The sequence below is a fragment of the Vombatus ursinus genome, unplaced genomic scaffold, assembly GCF_900497805.2.
Source record: "Vombatus ursinus unplaced genomic scaffold, bare-nosed wombat genome assembly UNPS02014810.1, whole genome shotgun sequence".
In the NCBI taxonomy this organism is placed as follows: domain Eukaryota; kingdom Metazoa; phylum Chordata; class Mammalia; order Diprotodontia; family Vombatidae; genus Vombatus; species Vombatus ursinus.
In genome coordinates this window covers 24,554,423-24,576,488 of record NW_020954588.1, presented here as the reverse complement: position 1 = coordinate 24,576,488, position 22,066 = coordinate 24,554,423, and the positions used below count along the sequence as shown (strand labels likewise).

The 22,066-nt window shown below is 37.1% G+C and overlaps 1 protein-coding gene across 3 annotated transcripts in view; it reads left to right on the top strand.

The window, feature by feature from the left end:
• Positions 1–22,066, top strand: part of NAALADL2 (N-acetylated alpha-linked acidic dipeptidase like 2) — a 1,445,704-nt gene that overhangs the window by 1,098,518 nt on the left and 325,120 nt on the right. For all 3 annotated transcript variants that reach the window (XM_027875745.1, XM_027875744.1, XM_027875746.1), the window contains one exon: positions 4,115–4,234. In XM_027875745.1, the coding sequence (XP_027731546.1) occupies positions 4,115–4,234 (120 nt within the window). The remainder of the gene's footprint in view (positions 1–4,114; positions 4,235–22,066) is intronic.

Sequence of the window (22,066 nt, the reverse complement as noted above, 5' to 3'; positions counted from 1 at the left end):
TGTGTGTGTGTGTGTGTGTGTGTGTGTGTGTGTGTGTGTGTGTGTGTTTGTTTTAATTTAAACTGGGAAGAGTCTTTGCAATTATCTGGTCCAGTTGGAGGCAATGTATTACAAGTTAGCAGAGGCCTGACATGTCCGCACCATGTGACAGAGATTGCACTGTGACATGAAGCTGAGGAGGCCCAGGCTTATTCCAAAGTGTCTTGAACAAGTCACACAACCTCTGTCTGCCTCAGTTTTCTCCATTGTAAAATGGGGATCATAATAGCACCTACCTCCCAGGATTGTTGTGAGCATCAGATGAGATAATATTTAAAGCACTGAGCACGGTGTCTGGCACATAGTAAGTTCTACCTACTGTATCACCACCAGGATGCACTTCCCATGCTGACAAAAATCTTCTTTCTTTCAGCTGACCATGACACTTCCTTACTAAAGAACATTCAGCACCTCTCTGCTGTTTGTGGGGCAAAATATCCACCGTGCCCTGCCATTATAGTTTCTCCATTAACAAACCTAAAATTACCTTATTATTCTTCATGAAATTTAAGGCTGGGGATAAGACCTCTTATTTCATTGGTTTGGGACCTGCTGGATGAGGAAACTCAACCAATGAAGATCAGCCCCAAATGATTTTAGAAAGCTGCCTGACAGTCAAAGGTCACACAGCCAGTATGTTCCAGAAGCAAGGCTTGAAGAAGGGTCTTTCTCACTCTGAAATCAGCTCTGTATGGCACACTGCCTTTCACATACTCTAAGATCTCTCCAAATTATACTATTCCTCATTCTTGTCCTTCCCCCCGTCTCCATGCATGTATACATGTATTTTTTTTTCCATGCCTGGAATGCATTCCTTCCAAGTCTTTACCTGTTAAAATCCTTCTATTCCCTAAATGACTGATGAGGTTCTACCCTATCCAAGAAGTCTTCCTTGTAGAAAAGGCCTCCTTGAGCACAGGGGATAGGTCATTTTTCATTTTCATATACCTAGTGCCTGGCCCTTCTTTTTTGGACTAAACTTGTTATTTCACTGGTGTAGGAAACTCCTGGGGAGGAGGATCATCTATCTACCTGTTCTGCCAATTATAGTCTGAGACAGTTGCTTGGGGCCACTGAGAGGTAAAAAGATCTGACCAAAGTTACTGGCTAGTATATGAGAGGCAGGATTTAACCCAGGCCTTTGTGTCAATATGGCTAGCCCTTTATTCACCTATCATGGGTGCCTTGCACTGAGTAGTCCCTTAATAAATTGTGGTGGAATACAATGAGGGAAATGAGGCTCAGAAACAGGGCAGCTTGATCAAAGTCCTGCGGCATATTATAAGCAGAACCAGGCTTAGAACCCAGAGAATCCAGCTCTCAAGCCAGTGTTCTGTCCATAACTCCTTATTATGTCCCCAATTTCCTCACTTGTAAAATTAAAAGGTTTGGGGCAGCTAGGTGGCACAGTGGATAGAGCACCGGCCCTGGATTCAGGAGGACCTGAGATCAAATTTGACCTCAGACACGTAACACTTTCTAGCTGTGTGATTCTGGGCAAGTCACTTAACCCCATTGCCTAACCAAAAAAAAAATAAAAATAAAAATAAAAATTTAAAATGATAATGAAAAGGTTGGACTAGATGACTGTTAAAGCCCCTTCTGATTTTAAATCTGACATCTTCTGATAAGAGATAGCTAAATGTGGTCTTTTGGTTGTTGAGTTGTATCTGACTCGTTGTGAACCTATTTGGGGTTTTCTTGTCAAAGATACTAGAGTGTTTGCCATTTCCTTGTCCAGCAACTTTTACAGATGAGGAAACTGAGGCAAACAGGGTGAAGTGACATGCCCAGGGTCACACAGCTAGTAAGTGTTCGAGAGTTCATAAATGTAGTATCAATCATGTTTCTATGTATCCATCAATCCTATTAAATGCATAGTATACTTCAGCGTACATCTGTGATCTTAGAGAATTACCTCATAGTATGTTTATCGTTTCAGCTGGCATTTATCAGAATAACCAAGTTATGGTGATTTAGAAAGCTATCTATTTTCTTTTCTCTGTTCCCTATTAAATTCCTATGTCAAAAGCACTTCGTGCTGGGGATAGATCTTTTTTTTTTTTTTTTTCCATTCTGCACTCCACCTCCCCAGCCTAGTTTACTTTCTCTGATCATCCATCATCTCTGGAGCAGAGGAGGCCATAAAACTCTGTTGATTTGTCATATTCTACTATTTAATTCTACTTACACCGAAATCCCTGGAAACTCAAAGCTATAATTAAGCAGATTAGGTACTAATGGTCAATAAACTTCAAAGCAAGATTTAGAGTAATTCAGATATCAGGGAGTTGCCTAAATTTATGTCTGAGTTCTAGAGTCGAAATCTCATCACACAATATCTTCACTAGAGTTACTTTCTTTCTTCCTCATTAGTAAATGTAACTGATAAATCCCTGATAAGTTTATCTTCCTTCCTCAGGGAGGTATGTTACCATCATCATAGTATGTGACTAGTCCATTGGTCTTGGCTCATTTCCTAGCAAGAGGCCTCGAACATAGTAGGTGCTTAAGAAATGCCTTCTGAATTTAGTTTTGGCAGCAATATAGAGGATGGATTAGAAAGAAGTGAGATGGGAAAGACCAATTAGGACGCTAATGCAATAACACATATAGGTGAAGCGTGATCAGGGCCTGACATTGTCTAAAAGATTTCTACTTCAGTGATAGCTTTGCTCATCCCAAACTCCAAAGGCCAGAAGTCAATTGTTTATTTAAGGTAGGTGAGAGTTCATTGTGCTTTCAATTAGTATATTGTGAGAAAAAAAATGATTATTGTAGAAACAAGCTAAAGCATGAAATTTCAGTATAGTTTAATAGAGATGACTTAAAAATTAAGGGGGTGTTTACATAGAAAATTAGAGTTAAGGAAAATACCTCCTTCAGGATTTCATTTCCCACAGTACAGATACTTCTGCATGTCTGTCCTTCAACCTCTATTTCCAGTAGTATCCACCATACACTAGAGGGCAAGGGGACCCTCCAATAACTGGAATAGAAAATCTGATTGGTGCCCTCATTGAATGTTAAGATCACAAAATAGAAATTATCAGGCATTTTGAGTAGTGGAGAGAGAAAGGAGGATTAAATGATATTATTCCCTTTTCCTCTATCTGAAAAGCTACTTCACAAAAAGAAGAGCTTGTTATTACAAAGGAAAGAACTTATTTTTGGAACCATTAAAGTGGCTTGGACCTACCACATCTCTACCTCAATTATAATCAAACTAATGACATCATTGAAGAAAATAGGCCTTTCCATTTTGAAGTTAAATTCTTGGATTAAAAATTCAAGTACATTATCATTCTGACAATATTTACTCATGAAATATAACTTCTCTTAAGCATAAGTCAAAGTATATTTCATAGGATATATTCTCTTAAGCACAAGTTGAAGCATACTTCATAGAATGTAATAGAATCTGAAAGTCACTCATTTTCTAGATTAAGGGAGTTCTCGCTTTGACTTAAGCAACACCCATTCAGTGAACTGGAACATAGAGAAGGGAGATAACTTGCCAAGGGTCTTGTAGCTAGGGTGGTGGCAAATTCAAATCATGCCAGAACTCACATCACCTGAGCCCTAGTCTATTAATCTCCATTATTTTGCCTTAGAACTAGTTTTTTTTTCCTTTTTTGCAGACTATTTCTACTCTATTAACATACATGTAATACAATTAAAACTTTATACAATTAAAACTGTTCATTGTAATGAAGAGTAAAGGTAAGTGAGGTAGCTTCAATCGATTTATGAGACAGTGTTTGAAAATGAGTTATAAATAGACACAAATGGAAACAGCACTGAATTTGGAGTCAAAGTTTCTGTCATCTGAATCCTTGTTCTATCAGTTACCATTTGTATGACCTTGGTAAAGATAATTCACCTGTGTGGGCCTAAACTTCCCCAAATGTGGAATGAAAGGGCTGGTTTACGCAACATCTAAGGATCCTATAATCCCAAGTAGGAGAAAAGATATAAACCAAAGTATATTTGGTCTCCAACCAAAACTTCAGAAAGAAAACTCTATTCAGTGTTCATTGTCTATATTAAAAATAGGTACTTGTTTTGATTGCAGGATTTCAAGAAAGTGCTTCAGAAAAATGTTGTGGCTTACGTCAGCCTTCATAACCCTATAAAGGGTAACTCAAGCCTGCATCCTATAGCATCTCCTTCTCTTCAACAACTTGTAGCAGAGGTAAGAAATCCTGTTTTATTACAAAATTTTTAACACAAGGTTCACCTTTTCTCCAATCCCATAATTCTCCTAAGGCACAGAGTCTGTTTTACATAAATAGAGAAAAAAATGCTTTCATTGCACATTTGGTGTTGAGAGCGAATAGCTAATTTCCTTCAACTCAATATTCCAATCCTACTTTTAAGGTATTTCAAAAACATTGCTAGAAAAAATGTTGAAGAAAATAGGAGGAAAATAACTGTTACCTGTTACCAATCTAAAATCACATAGTTGATGATTTCTCATGAAAGTTATTCACTTTATCTTTTAATTTATTCATTTCATGTCTATCTTAGAGAAGTCTATCTCACATATATCTTAATGGTGTTCGTATTTTTATTTAGATTATTTTTTATGAATTTAAGGTTGTTTATCAATTAACATTTAAATTGTAATTTCATAGGAGGTATCAACTTTCCCAGAATGGAACTAGTTATGGGTTCTGGGACCCTGGGACACAATCCTCCTGAAGATGAAGGCATAGTAGGGAATGACCTTTTGAAAATCCACCAAAGCTACAATATAGAAACCAAACTAGAGATGAAACAAATAATGAGCCAGGCTTTTGATTAGCCATAATTCTTGCCTGAAATGTAATGCAAACCAACATTTTATGACTTTCGTAAAATATTTTCTAGTTTAATAGTTTTCATCAGCGTTTGTGTGTGTGATATAATAAAAAAAGACATTTAAAAAGATGAAGTGGATAAATGTCTACATTAAAGACCAGCGAAACCCCAATATGGATGCCCTAAATTATGCCAGTGTCTCTAAGTTGGTAAATTAATTTCTCCTGCTGTGTGGGCTGTGTCAATTTCACTGACTTTCATTTACCTTCCTAGAGGCAAAGGAGGCGAGGCAGTCAGCTGAAGATGCTTCCCCTGAGGTTAAGACCAGCTTTAGGAAAATAATGCCATTCTTTTAGGGAATTGTTCTCACTGTGCATGTGAGTGAGCATGAAGAGAGGCTGAGGATTTAGAATGTACAAGTTGTGGAGGACTGTAAGATTTAAGTGCTTTGTATATCTGGGGCTTAAATAATTAATTTGAAGGTATCACAGTATTTCCTATTATGATCATTTCAAAAGACATTGATCAGGCAGCTAGGTGGTACAGTGGATAGAGCTCTGGCCTTGGAGTCAGAAGGACCTGAGTTCAAATCTGACCTCAGACACTTAATACTTAACACTTACTAGCTGTGTGACCTTAGGCAAGTCACTTAACCCCATTGCCTAGCCAAAAAAAAAAAAAAGACATTGATGGATGTTGTTAAAATTTCTGACTAAATGGATAATAAATTGTATTTTAGAATTTGTAAGCTACTTAATATTATTTTTGAAAAATGGCAGCATCCATTTGTTCCCTATTTTTCTTTAGGATAAAATATAAATTACTTATCTTGGCTTAGATTCTGGCCTGTGATTACCCTTCCAGGTCATTTTATCCCACTCCTCTTTCAAGAGCTCACCACTGCAGCCAAACTGGACTATTACCATCTCTTCTCCGTACCAACTCAGTGCTACATCTGCTGCCTTGGTGCCTTCCCAGAGAACTCCCATGTCTAGAATGCAATTTTTCCTCATTTCAACCTCTCCTAATCTTTGCCTTCCTTAAAAGCCCAGATCAAATACAGTCTCACCGTGAAATCTTCCCTGATCCCACCAGCTGCTGGTGTTCTTCCTCTTCTTCTTCCAATTAACTTTATTATAGTTGCTTTTGTGCATGGTGTGACCTTGCCACCCATAAGTAGAATGCACTTTCATTCATTTCTTTGTATATTCCTCAGTTGCCTACCTAGCACAGTGTCTGCCACGGAGTAAGCAATTAATTCATGAAATCATGCCAAATCCTTAGCTACAGTGCTTTACCTAGAATTGTGACCACTTTACAGCAAAGACTTTTAGTGGGAGGGGGTCTAGGATGGGTTTTACATAATCTCAGGCCAAGGTTTATGGCACTTTACAGGAATATGTAAAACTGTCTCTGCAGAGCAAGGCCAAAGCTCTTTGCCTAGGCCAGATGTATTCCCTGAGGAAGAAGAATCTGATACAACTTTGTGATTGATGCCTATGACTGGTCTTGATTCGTGTGTGCATGTATGGGACTTCTGTATTACTTGGTTTAAAGAGAAAATTGATCCCTCTACAAGTACCATTAATATTATGTTCAGGTCTGCTAACAGCCAGGAAATGATAGGTTAATCCTAATATAAATGGCCTTTTAAGAGTTTGATACTGACCATCTCCCTTTCTAATAACATTAGTATATTTCACGTTATGATTTTACTTTGGAATGTTTTTGTCACAATAGGATGGATAACCCAGTACTCTATAAGTAGTGAATATTAAAAATATTATTGTGTAGTGAGCCTATCAGGGGTGGGAAACCTGCGGCCTCAAGGCCACATATGGCCCTCTAGATCCTCAAGTGTGACCCTTTGAGGGAATCCAAACAAACCCCCTTAATAAAAGGATTTGTTCTGTAAAACTTGGACTCAATCAAAAGGCCGTGCCCAAGGACCTAGAAGGCCACACGTGTCCTCAAAGCTGCAAGTTCCCCATCCCTGCTAGTCTAGATTCTTTCTTTCAGAGCAAAGCCATTTATATCTCCCCTTCTAGGTTATAATCTAGAGTAAACTTGAAGGGTTAAGTGGGGTGTCTTTTCTAATGCTATTGTTTTGAGCCTGTCTTCAGGGTGTGGTTCTTATTAACTGATTGGTACCTCAATTTCATTACTGATTAACACCAATGAGCTTTTACAAATGGATATTTACTGAAGAGATATAGCAAGATCAAAAATACAGACATTCTCTCCTCCCCTAATCCCCCCAACCACTGAGCAACACGTTCTCTCCTATACCATATTGGTCTCTGAGGAAAAGGGCTCAAACTTAACTCTGTTTCTTCTTAGATTCACCCCACCAAGTTCACTTCCAAATACAGTGTGGTTGGTGGGTGGATGATCTATAGATCTGCTACTTAACTATTTCCCAGGTAGACAAGATGGTCCCTTTGACTCTTGCTCCTCACCGGCTGGCTTTAGGCAGATACTGGCATGAACCCCCAGCTCCTAGATTCTATGGCTCACTCTCCAGACGTTTGAAGCACTCAAAGTCATAACCGTCTCCAAATTCTTTCATCTAAAACAACAAAGGACATGAAGAGACATAACATAGAGGCCCATGTTCATGAGCTGTGAGGTCATTTGGAAGGGAGAGCACTGGCAGTTGGGTTGATCGTGAAAGACTTTATGTATAAAATGGTGCCTGGGCTACATGAGAAGAAGGGATATAATAGACAGGGTCATCCTCCCCTAAATGTGCAGTTCAGAAACGATTATTTATAGAAAATACAAAAAATATGGTGCTTGGCCTTGTCAGAGAGAGATCTTGTTTCAGATCCTATCCTGACATTTATTACCTGGGTGAACATGGCAAAAATTCACCTACCCTCTCTGAATCTCAGTTTCCACATATGTAAAATCAGGAAATACTTCACAAGGTTACTATGATCTTCCAATGAGATAAAACAAGCTTAAGATTTTATAAACTTTAAAAACATAAATGTTACCAAGGTTATGATAAACATAGAATTATTTGGAATGTTCTGTGTAGAGGCAGAATTGGAATGGACTTCAGTGGCCGTGTGGTCTATACTCCTACCCCAAAAGGCATCCCCTCAGTAATATGACCAGTAAGTGGTCACCTACCTCTACTTGACCCCAAAGCTCTCCTTGTGTTATCTCACCTTCTGGTTGATCCACAAGCACATTCACAACACTTTTAAGAACACAAAGACAGTGACATTTCCTTACCAGGTCCCCTAAGCTGTTAATCTGTGGAGTGTGTCCCACCACATTAGTACTTTTCAAATGAGCCTCCATGTCCCCATCTGCAAAAACTTACATGGAAGGAGGGAGGAGGCACCCTCAGGTCTCATTGGAAGCTAGCAAGCATCCTTCTACCATCAGAGCCCACCAGTTTTCAACAGCACTTCAGGGGAAGAAATTGTTTCGAAATGAATTATCTGCGAAAGCTACTCAGTTATTTTGCGTTGTTATGGTTGACTTGTTTCACCCAATAAATGTCTTCCAGTGCCCTGCCTCACTTTGAAAAACCAAAGCTATACGTCAGAAAATACATGAGGCTCAATCAGATAGCTACATCTGCTCATAAAAACTATTACTTTTCCACTTAGCATTGGGTCAGATAGGGGCACCTGCTGATCATTTCACTGAGAAGTACTTCAAACAATCAATGCTATGTGGTCATTCAGTATGCATTTATCACGTGCCTCTAGTGCTCTGGTGAAGATAAGCATTAAACAAAATATAATTCATGTGATCATGTTGAAAATAAAATTGTATATAACAGCAATTTGTAGTTTCATGTTCTTTTTCCTCTTTCATGGTATATATGGAAATGCTTGTTTATTTACTGTTTGTTGAGTTCAGAACAAAAACAATCAGGAAGGAAGGAAGGAGGGAAGGAGGAGAGGAAAGGAGGAAGATAGGGAGAGAAGGAGGGAAAGAAGAAGGGAAAGAAAAGTAAAGAGGAAGGAAGGAGGAAAGGAAGGAAGTAAGGAAGGAGGGAAGTAACCTACCCCCAGTGACCTAAAACTACCTGGGTGGGAGGAGGTGGCAGGCAGATATTGCCTTTCTTTCTCCCCTCTCTTTGTCCTTTCTTCTCTTCCTTCCTTCCCTTGTCTTCCTTCTTTCCTTCCCTCCTTCCTTTCTTCCTTCTTTCCTCTTAACTTTTCCTTCCTTCCTTCTTTCCCTCCCTCCTTCCTTTTGTCCTTCCTTCTCTCCCTCCCTATTTTCTTCCTTTCCTCTCTTCCTCCCTGATTGTTTTTGTTCTGAACTTAACAAATAGTAAATAAATGAGCATTTCCATATATACCATGAAAGAGAAAAAGAACATGAAGCTACAAATTGCTGTTATATACAACTTTATTTTCAAAAATATAGTAATTTCAACAATAACTTTTAAAACCATCCTGCTTGTCTGTGATTGTTTCTGGTGTTCCTTTTGTTAACTTCTATGCGTTTAAATGCTTCAGTGATTTTCTTTTCCTTTTTTTTTTTTTTTTGTTAAGCCTGCCTTATACCCTCTCTAACTCCTACCACCTCCTCCCAAAACACACAAACCTTTATAACAAACATTTGTAGCTAACCAAAATGAATTCTGGTGGTGATCCTGTTAGCAAATGTATGTCTTATTCTGCTTCCTGAGTCAGGCGGTGGTTAGCATGGTTTATCAATACTCTTCTGGCATCTTGGTCAGTTATTACCTTGAGCAGAGTTGTTATTATATTACAATGTTATTTGTGTTTACACTGATATTGTAACTGTATGAATTGTTCTCCTGCTTCTGTTCATTTCAACAGTTCATCCAAGTCTTCCCAGGTTTCTCAGGAACTGTCTTTTATCATCTCTTCAGTCCAGTAATATTCCATTGTATTTATAGACCATAATTTTTTTTTTGTAATTCCCAATTGATGGATATTCCTTTGGTTTCTAATTCTTTGCCATTATAAAAAGAGCTACTATAAGTATTTTTGTAAACATGGGTCCTTTTTCACTTTCTTTGGTTTCTTCAGGGTATAAGACTAGTGGTATAGCTGTGTCAAAGACTATAGAAAGATTAGTGACTTTAGGAACATAGTTCTAAATTGCTTTCCAAAATGTCTAGATTAAGTCATAGCTTCAACAAAAATGTATTAGTGTGCCAGTTTTCCCTAAGCCTTTCCAACATTTGCTATTTTCCTTTTTTGACTACCCTAATCTTATGGGTTTGTTTCCTTTTTTTATAAAAAAGAAAATCAGTTATTTACTTATTTATTCTAAACATTCTTTTATTTATAAATTCTGAGTTCCAATTCTTTTTCTCCCTCCTACAACTTCACAAACCTACTAAGAAGCCAAGAAATATGATATTAATTATATATGTGAAATCATGCAAAACATATTTGCATACTAGCCATATTTCAAAAACAAACAAGGAAAAAAATAGTGAGAAAATTATACTTCAATTTGCACTCAGAGTTCATTAGTTCTCTCTCTGGAGGTGGATCATATTTTTTTCATCATGAGTCCTTTGGAATTGTCTGGAATCACTGTCCTGATCACAGTAGCCAACCACAGTCTATGATCGTTACAACATTGCTGTTCCTTTGTGAAATGATCTCCCTTTTCTTCTCACTTTACTTTGCATCAGTTCATATAGGTCTTGCCATTTTTTTTCTGAAACCACCTCCTCATCATTTCTCATAGCACAATAGTATTCTGTCACAATCATAAGTCATAACTTGCTTAACCATTCCCTAGCTGATGAGCATCTTTTCAATTTCCAGTTCTTTGTCACCACAAAAAGAGCTGCTATAAATATTTTTGTACATATAGGCCCTTTTCTTTTTTCTTTGATTTCTTTGGGATACAGACCTAGTATTGTTGGATCAAAGGATATGCACAGTTTTATATTCCTTTGGGAATATTTCAAATTGTTCTCCAGAATGATTGGACCAGTTCACTACTTCAACAACAGTTCATTAATCTGCCTATTTTTACCTTATCCTCTCCACTGGAAGTTCAAATATTGAAGCTGAAACTTTAATACTTTGGCCACATAATGAGAAGATGAAACTCATTGGAAAAGACCCTGATGCTGTGAAATATTGAAGGCAAAGGAAAGGGGAACAGTAGAGGATGAGGGGGGATAGATAATATCATGGACAGACTTTGAGAGAGAGTAGAGGATAGAACAGCCTGGCATGATGTGGTCCTTGGAGTCATGAAGAGTTGAACATGACTGAACAGCTGAATAACAGCAAAAGCAAATGGTAGAGCAGTAGTTACTAACTTTTATATGACCATTAATCTAGGGCTGATCTAACCTGATATCATTTTACAGATATAGCAACCGGGCTCTAGAGATATACTATAACATACCCAAAATAGAAGTGTCAGAAGTAAGATTTGAATTCAGGCTCTCTTACTTCCAAGACTATTCCCTGCTATCCTTTTCACTTAATTCATAACCTAAAAAAAGAATGTAACCATCTCCAGTCATGGTGGTTCGTGCCTGTAATCCTTAGTGTCAAAGAGGAGAGAGGCTAAAGATGGGGGATCTCTTGAGCTCCAGAGGTCTGAGCTATAGTGGGCTAAGTCTATCAAATGTCCTCTAAGTCCACGAAGTTCAGTAATAATATGGAGATCCTGGGAATGGTAGGGTAGGATTGTCAAAAGAGGAGAAAACTCATCCAGGTTAGAAAGCTCCTGCCCTATCTGTAAAAAAGGGATAATAATGGCACCTATCTTACAGAGTTTTATGAGTAGGAATGAGGTAATGTATATAAAGGGCTATAAAGTTATTAACTATTATTATTATCATTAGTTTGTATAATTGTTAGCTGCTTTTTTTTCTTCTTTCTCTAATGTATACAATTTACATATCTTTCTAGGAAACAACACTTTTGTCCCATGGCACCCAGAATGTTTTCTGGGTGAATGGTTTGTGCATTGCCCTCTTCCCCCCTGCTCTCCACTATTTCCAATTCTCTTCACACTTTTCTTATTCCACTTGGCCTCCTTTCTGCCCCTTCCACTATTAGTCAATTGAAGTGGCCATTAGACTCCAATAAACTGATTTAAAATGTTCCTTTAGACTAATACACTATCTTGCTGAATGCCTCACGTTTGAAGTTATGCTACTACTGGGCAGATTTATCCATCCCTTACGTTTACATGATTGTCTTTGTTTATTTTTTTTTTTGTTTGTTTCTTTTGAAGCTAACTTGCTTCTAAAGCATTGAACTGATCTCCCCAGTTCATTACTCTTTCAAGAGGGTTTTTGTTTCAGCATACATTAACAATTTGCAAATACTATTTGTTTTAAATCTTGCTATCAGGGGAAGGCAGCCCAATGCTGGATAAAACACAGAAGTTATAGAAGGCAGCTGATTTAAATATTTGGATTATGCCGCCAAAGAGCAAGGCAAACATTCTGAGACCTTAACAAATTTAGTTTGAACTCATTTATCCAGCCACCATAATTACTGTACGCATTCATTAAAGGGGCGTGTTGCTTGAGTTGCGTTGTATTTACAGTGTTTTGATTGGTATGTAGGATAGCAGACCTCCATCGGCCTCGGGAGGAAATGATGGTTTACCCAGCTGTGGTGCGAATGAATTGTCGTTGGCCAACAGGCTGCCCACTTACACAGGATCTCATGAATACAGTTACCTTCATTTTACCCATTATAGAAAAGTGAAACTTATCATAACCAATCATTTGCTATTTGTTTGTCGTTGTTTTCTCCACTGTAAATTATGGTTGATACAGTGTGGTTAAAATCTCCATCTAATGGCAGTTATTTGATTATTTACATGATCATTATAATAACAATTCATTTCCATTGGGGCATATTGTGTGATGCTGCTGAGTATATGAATTTAAGCAGAAACATTTTTATGCTTTAAAAAAGACTCAAGTTTTTAAGGTAAAAATATTAAACACTATGACTTTTTTGAAATCACATTAGTTCAGTTTAGTTATTATAGTTAAAGAAATGAACAAAAGTCCAAATTAGCCTGACTTTAGGGAAATGCAGTATAGATCTGAAAATTGTAATTTATTTAGAGGAAAATAATAAATTAATGAGCTAGCTTTCCAAACACTTGCTTTATTTTCATGACTCATAAGTAGATTTCTTTTGGCATTTGCCGTTCTGAATACATTTAAGATAGGATTTTGTAGGCAGTGTCTTTCACTGTCCCCATCTTCATGACCCACTAAATTCCACTTACAAATTAATAGTCTGTAAAGTTTCTAAATAGTATAACTTGGTTCTAATTTTTGTCTGTTATTGTTTTACTCAGTAGGACCTTAGGCAAAATTATGTCTAAGTGTTACCTCAAAATACAAAACAAGTGCCTCTGGGGCCCCCATGGTTATCTAAAAAGAAGTGGTAAGCAAGCAGAAGCCAGTTGCAGTTTCACTATTTCCAATCATTGTGCATAGTACATGTTTCCAAAATTGTTCCTATGTTAACCATCCGTCTACTTTCTCTACCTGCCACCTTTCATCCTTCCTCCACAGCCTCTAAGTCCTAAACTATTGCCAGTAACAGTAGCACGAAGAATTCATTGTCCTTGCTGGCTATAACCTTTGTGGTCTCAGTTTCTATGAAGCCTGAAGTAGCCTCAAATCTACTATATTGCCCTCCCATCTGTCTGCCTTCCTCTCAAAAATAAGCTGTCCAGACATTATGGTTAAAAGCTAAAGCAATTTTTTCCATTTCATTTCAAAATTCTTTTACGTGTTCTCAACTTTCTTTTGTTTAATTTTAAATTTGTTCCTACTTCATTGAATCTGCAGAATTATTTTTGTATTTTCTCTTTTTTTATTTTTCTAAATCTGATTTTTTATAGCTGATGATTCTGTCTTGTGCTCTAAAAATAGCTGCATAACTTATTTTTCATATTTCACTCATAAAATGTGAATTAAAATGGTAAGATCAACTTGTAAAGTATTAGAACAATAGGCCTTTTCCATTTAAAAGGGTGTTAATATTTTAAAATCACGTTTGATTATGTTGGAATTTCAAAAAAAATATACTTCTAGTCACAAGTCTTGAAAAAAGAGTCTCCAAGACTCTTTCTGGCTGGGGAGACAAAGGGCCTTAATCGCAATAGTTCCTAAGTAGTAACTTTTATTTTCAATTCAATTCAACAAATATGTATTCTGAACTTACTTTTGATGCTAATATAGCCCCGTTCTGTTGATTACTCCCACATGACTGCCCGCCTTCTTTTTGGTCCTTATAACTCTCTGACTGTATTCTTTATATTGCTTCTCTTATGGGGTTCTTCATTGGAATCTTGACTCTGACCACTGTCAGTCCCTCTATCACCCTTTGGGTGGCTCATGATTTAGTGTGTCATGCCTCAAAGATACACTCACAAAATATCAGGGTTGAGGAAAAACAAGCCCTTGTTTCAAGGAGAAGCTGGGATCATTAAAAATCCTGCCCTCTTTCCCAAAGGCAATCCAACCAGCTCTTCTCCTCCTGCTTCATTCTTGGCCCACTTTGTCGTCCATCTGCTATGTCTTTCCAATATATATGCACTGAGAGTCTAGTTCAATGGCCCGTCTGTCCAAGTAATTTACTCTAGTAAATACTATGCTGGGCATTGGGCATATAATCATAAGGGTGGGAGGTCAGCTTAGATAATTATACCATGCACTGATTCATTTATCAGGTTAGAACACAGTCACAGGGTTTCAGCATGGCCTGGATACTTCCCTAGATGGGATAAGAATTCTCTTTATGAGTAAATTGGTCATTTCCTCTGAGTCTGTATAAAAATATCAAGGAAGTTGGAATTTTAGAGTGGAGAGCATGGAAACATAGAAATGGAGAGCATTCCAGCTAAACCACTGAAAAGGAATATATGAGAGAGAGGGGGAGGGAAGATCAGTCTTGGGCTCTTTTCTGCTCCCTGGAACAGAAAAAAGAGCTTCATGGAATTTGAAGGATTCATAGTATTTGGACTTCTACCTTGGAGTCATAGCAGCAGTCTTTTCTATGCCTGACATCAGCGTCTTCCACCAGGAGTTAATTGTAGAGTGAAGAAAACAACTTAAGGCTATGCAAAAAGCCCAGCAGAAAAACTACTATATACTTAAGGGAAATACCATAGACATGGCAGAACTAGAACTTTCAGGACCTGAAAATTACCTCTTTTATACCTATATTCTCCAAACTTATCATCACTTTCCCCTGAACTCTATATGTACTTGTGGGAGAATTCGCCACAGACTTTGGGAGTTGGGAGTGGGTGGAGTAAGGTTTTGTACTAGCACTCCTTACTATACCATGTTAGTAAATACACCTAATTGAAAGCTGTCTAACTAACTAGTTGATATAACCATGGGAGGGGGGGAAGCACACAGGTAAGGATTTTATCATTACAAAAACAAATCCCAGCCCCTCATGTTTAACCCTCCAATCCTTGAGGGAATGTAGCAGCCTCCCTCTGCCCTGTAGGGGCCCAACGTTGCATAGTCAGAGGTTATAAAAGTCATTCCAGAGTCTCTATGTACTAGGTAGCAAGGAAAAATAACATAAGCCCTATATTTAAGTATCTTATTCCATAATAGGAGATTTATACTGGATATCTGAATAAGTTTGACAGAAGGTAAAAGACAAGAATTAAAGAAAATGCAAAAGGGATCTAAGAAAATTTAAGGAGGGAGTTCATTATCTTCGTAAATATGTATATTATACTTTTGCCTTCAAAATTCTAAATGCAAAGCTGTGATCCTAATTGATCTAAATGAACCTGAAAAAATGTCCCTGAGTCCTTTCTTAACAACTGTTAACTTTAATGACCATTGTTTACTTAGGCAGATTATGTCTTCACTCCCTAATCCTGAATGTAAATTTATAACCCTGGTAGGACTGACATCTTATTAGCCTACTCTATGGAACCATTATAGTGGCTTTGACTATTCTAGCTTCACAGCTCTTTGTTCGAGTGTCTAACTTTAAGCATGTAACTGTAGCATGGTAGCACATTGCTGAGTATAGCTGTTGTCAGTGCAGCAGTTGGAATCCTTTCCTCTTCTGGGGCCTTGGTGGCTTCAATATGGACCTATTCAGCTTAAGATGGCCTTGGGCTGACTTTGACACAGAAAACCAAAAGTAGACATGTACCAGGATTTAAGGGAGAAACAAAAACAAACCAAATTGTTGCACTTCCAATGCTGACCAAAATTACATGACCCCCACTCCCATTTCTAAGCATGATCTTTCACCATACCCACCCTTTTACTTTAGGGTTTGAGGAGTCAGGGCAAAAGAAAGAAATGAAGGAGTATTTATGTATTCACATTTAAGGAGACATATCTATGAGGTCTCATTTCTTAGGGAAAAGATTTTCATTCACATTTTTTGAAGGAAAAAAATGGACACACTAGTGAAGAGTATCAAAACAAACACTAAGTGGGAGATGTGATTCAGTCTACCTTCTTAATACAAAATGGCAGAAGATTTCTAAGTGACCGAACTGTACATTCTGAAATTTTAATTAGTTCTAATTAATTTAATGGGTTCAAATTAAATCTAACTAAATGGGTTTTAATTAAAGAGTTTGAGTCATAGAATCTTAGAATTAAGGAGAAACTTACAGATAACCCACTCCAAACCATCCTCCATTTTATAGCCATGAAGACAGAGACTCAGAAATGTTGAGCGACTTGCCTAGTTACTTAATGGAAAACCAGGAAAGTCTAAATCTTTTGGCTATTAAACCAACAGACTCTTTCTCCAAGGCAACAATGTTTACTGAATTATTGAAATACGTTAGAAGAAAAATATCTCAATATAACCAAAACAACAACAACAAAACCTCCTAAACACACACACACATACACACATATCCTGTTTCAATGTATCCATGAAGTCATCAGTCTGAGTGCCTTCTACCAGGGTAGTTTAAAACCATTCTATGCCTTCTTATTTCATACAATTCTTGTCCATCTATTTGTGTAAAACTTCCATAGAGGATATGCTTCATCTGCTGGATGTCTTCCTTTGGTTCTTTTAATATTCCAAGGCAGCACTTTTCTGTCTTACTACATGACTGGTACTCACCTCCTTCACCTATCACACATTCCTTTATGATAGATTTTATGCTACTTCTATCATACAAGTCATTCTTGATAGCATGCTGCAGCCTTCTTATACCTACTATGAATCTCTTCATGTAATTTTGATTATACTGATTTGTTGGTCTATGTCACAAGAGTTATAGTCATCTAGATATACTAGGAAAATGTAGAATAAAAAGGATAGGTTTCTGTGGCACTTAGTTTGGGAAAATTGAGAGTTCTTTGCAGTTTTCCAGATGCAACCAGCCCAAATCTGCTAGTATTTATTCTGGGTCACACTCCTCATCCATTTGCAGCACCTGTTCAAGATCTGTATGCTGGTCATCTAGTTCAATGTGCTACACATAAAACCACATGTCATTAACTGGAGAATATATGTTCTTTTTTCACTAATAATATTAGCTTCCTCCCAAGGTGGTTGTGAGGAAAAAATAAATAGTATTTATAAATCACTTTTCAAACCTTAATGTCCTTTATAAATACTAGATATTATTATCATTAATTATTTTATAATTGAAAAATATATGCATTTCTTCCATGTTGTTTTTCCAGTGTAGATGGCTATGCTAAGTTCTAACGAATGATCGTCTGTCTCACTTGCAGTCCCTTAGCATTTTAAGCTTAGATCAATCAGATCATCTGTGGATGGAGCCCCTACAATGCTTCATTGTTAAGCTGAAATTCTTCCTCTGTTTGAAATCTAGAAATGACTGTGCTTTAAAACAAAAGTAGTAATAAAACACTTTTAAAAAGTGTACCTGAAATGCATTATTTGAGGAGAGTCTTGAAAGGAGCATGTTATTTAGTTAAATCAAGTGGTCTCTTTTATATATATCAAACAGCCATCATACCTACATTAAATACTCATTTCACCTCTTAGTCATTTCTGTAACTGACCCTCATTTCTGAGATTTGGTAGACTGGAGAAATTTGTTCATAAAAACTTATGAAGGTGCTCATTGCTTATGTTCTCCAGCATCTTCCAGTGTTCTTCTGGAAGAAAATATTTACAATGAGTCTGCAGGCCTTTAGTCTCTTTAATTCCTTGATTTTGAACATTTAAAAAAAATTTCTTCATTGCCTTCATTTGTACCTTTCTTCATTTCAAAGTCATTGCATATCATAATGTTTTGTTGTTCAGTTATGTCCAACCCTTCATGACCCCATTTGATGTTTTGTTGGAAAAGATACTGGAGTGGTTTGCCAGTTCCTTCTCCAGATCATTTTACAGATAAGGTAACTGAGGCAAACATAATGAAGTGACTTGTACAGGGTCATATAGCTAGTGTCCGAGGGCAGGTTTGACCTCATGAAGATGAGTCTTCCTGACTCTGGGCCCAGCACTCTATTCACTGTGTGTGCCACCTAGCTGCCTAAACATCATTAATATGCATCAATTTAGTTGGAGAATCTTGTCAAGCTCTTATTAGATTCTCTACTCTTCCAAGTTCTTCAATAGTTAATGCTTTATACACTACAGTCATCTTTATTGGTGAACTGCTGCCTTAATTTTGTTTATCCTGAATCATTTAAGATGAAATAACCAGTGTTCTATGTGATAAGAGAGAATTATTTTTAATGTAAATACATTAAAACACTTTAAAATAATAATAATATAAACATAATAAATAATAATAAAATAAAATAAAAAATAACACTTTGAAAATGGCACTTTAATTGATGTAGAGTCTTAGAATTATGTGGCTTTTAGCATCATCTGCCCTCTCCCTCACCCCCAGACTTAGGTCTGTAGTTTATACAACTACTAGTTTAGTTAATAATGTACCTGTTATCTGATAACTACCTTTAACTTGCTACCTCTTCAGGCCCTCCCCAGTAAACCAGAAATATAATTTTCATTCAGCTGCCTGGGAAGTCCTTGTAAATGTCCTAGGCTGCAGTCTCTGGGGCGGCTACTCCTGCCTTTCCATTCTTTCTAGGTCATCTAGGGAGGCAGAAGGTAGAGTCAACCATGGATATCCAGATTGGGCAGACACTGACAATGCCCTGGCTCTGAGAGCCAGGTCTGTCTTGACCTAAACTCCTAGCAGATCTTGGCCAAATTTAGACTGCAATGATAGCTAGGCATGGCCTGCTATGCTCTGGCTGGCCCCTTCCTAAAACATTGAAGGATGCTTTTTTGGTTACTCACAACCTTTTTTTATTCTCTTTGGTCTTAGGCTCTAAAGTTGTAAATTTGTTAAGCAAACTAAAACAATTGAACACTCTAAAAGTTATTTTTTATATTCATAGGCAAGTATATCGATGAATTGCCTCACAATAAGATTTGAAGGCCAGTGTATGTTTTCAAGTAGCAATAGATGTGGGGTGGACCAAAGGTCAAAGGAGAATCAGTCCTTCCTCCTATACTTTCCTCAATCTCTCCAGCGTAGGGTCTCACTCAGAGACTTTCTCTGTGCACCTCTCCAAGAATGGCTGCCAAGTCTCCATCTGCAACTCTGACTTATCCTCTAAGTTTCTGCCTCATCTGTCTTTCTCTTTCTTGGGCATCTCCATCTGGATGCCCCACTCTCACACTAAAATCAAAGAATCTAAAATACAGTACTTTCATCTGGTCCCTGAAGTCCCCTTCTGGATACTTTTATTTCTGTCATTGGAACTATCACTATCTCAGTATCCTCTGGCGCAAACCCTAGATTTACCCAGGACTCCTTTCCTTCCACAACCCATTCATTTAGCTAACACATTCCCTTTCCCATATACAGCCAGTTATTGCCATATTCTTTCCTTTCCTTTTGTCATATTCTCTCCTTTATGTCCCCAATTCCACAACCGTAATCCCACCCCTTAAAGCATCATCTTTGCACTGTTGAAATAGAATTTTACCTGCCTCTAGTTTTGTTCCCCTCTAGTACCCTGAGCATCTCCAAAACTGAGATGATCAACTAGGTCTGTGATCTCATCAAATTGAATATTTCCCCAGTGATGCAGACTACAGCCTGCCCGACCTTGCCTGCCTATTTAGTAGGGCTCTTGCCTATATCTTCCCATAAGTTGGCCATGGGGAGTCTATCCAACATGCTGAGAGTCTTGCTCTCTTTCTCCTGACAAGGTAGGACATGAATTCAAAAGCCATTCCCTGATAGATAAGTGATAAAAGGTATTAACAACTAGCTCTCAAAAAGTTTATAAAACTATTAACATATGAAAAATGTTCCAAATTACTAATAATTAGAAAGATATAAATCAAAATGATCCTGAGATTACCTCCATCTAGCAAATTAGAAGAGATGACAAAAGATGAGACTAGTTAATCTTGAAGAGATTGTGTGAAGATAGGTGCTCATTGTTGGTGGAGTTGTTAATCAGTATAACCATTTTGGAAAGGAATTTTGAATTTTTCAAATAATGTCACTAAAATGTTCATTCCCTTTAGATCCAGAGATTCCTCTACTACATATATAATACCCAAAGGTGGTCATTGATAAGACACCCCCCCAACAGGCAACAAAACATTTGTAGTCAACAGTAATACCACCACCACCACCATAGTAAATAGCATTCATGTAATGTTTTTTTAGCAAAGTATTTTCCTAACAATAGCTTTGGGGGATTGGTGTTAAAGTATTCTTATCTTGATTTTATAATTTTACTTCCTTGACATAGAATTAAGAGGCCACATTAAAACCCTGTTTGAAATATTATCTATGTGGTCATAGATGGTACAGTAGAATTTTTCCAATGTATTATTTTGTGTATAGTTTCTCTTTACTTCTGTTCATGTACTTGCCCTCATAGAGGGTAAATTCTCTGATGGCATGTTATTCCTTTTTTTGGTTTTTATATTAATTGACCCCTAAAATTGCCTGGCATATCATAAGTACTTAATCAAAATTGATCAATTGAATCAAATTCATTTAATGTTTCAGATCCTCAGTTTCCTTGTCAATAAAATGGGTATAACACTTGCGTAAATAACTTCAGTAGCCATAGAAAATGGGACACTCCCCCTTTCCTTTTTTTAAAAATTTAATTCATTTTAAACTTAAATACATAAAAAGACACAAAAAGAACATTTCCATGTACACGGCACAACATAAAAAGAGAGTTCAATATAAAAAACATGAATTTCCATTTTGTCCTGTTTACTTATTTTGAAAACTATGTGATGAATACTACTCATTCTTTTTAAAGCTACCCTACTTTTTTGTGCTTCCTTCTGTTTTCTTTTGTTCTCTGCTGTGCATTTTTTAATTATTTTTTCCCCTCTCCACCCTACCCTAGAGAAGGCTACCATTAAACACAAATATGTGTGCATGTGTGTAAAACCATACTATACATACTTCTGTTCATAAGTTCTTTCTCTGGAGGTGGATAGCATTTTCTTTCATAGGTCCTTTGCAGTCAGTTTGAGTATTTATGATACTCAAAATGAATTAGTCATTCAAAGTTGTTTTTATGACAATATTTCTGTTACTATGTACAATGTTCTCTTAGTTCTGCTCATTTTACTTTTCATTATTTCATGTAAATCTTTCCAAGTTTTTTTTTTTTTTGAAAATCAACCAGCTTATCATTTTTATAGCACAGTAGCATGCCATTGTCTTTTCCTTCTAAAGGATTCCTTGACTCTGGACCCAGACTCCAGGTGCAGACCTTGGGATGTGGACCCCAAATTGGGGGGGGGGGAGGTGGCAAGCTCTCTCTTTAATGTCTCTTTATGCCCCTGCCACATGGATCAAGGGATGCATAGTGTAAACTCTTAGATAATGCTTATGTCTAGGATCTCCCCAAAGTCAACAGTAAAAGATACTCAGTATCCAGGGTAAATCACATAAAATATAGTTATTTATGCAGTAAGAGTTCTGTGAGAGAAAGTGTTGAGTGCCACATTTTGCATAAAAAAATTAGTTAGAATGTAAGCTCATTGCAAATAGGAATTATTTCATTCTTTATACTTTCATCTCCATCACCTAGCACAGAGCCTGGCATATAGTAGAAACTTAAACATATTGGTGGATTGATTGCTGATTGAATTTTAAAAAGCATTTATTAAGTGTTTCCTATGTGTCAGGCACTGTGGTAAGCACTGGGAAATCAAATAGAAAAAGCAAGACAGTCTCTGTCCTCAAAAGACGTATTATAATAAGCAATAATAGGGAT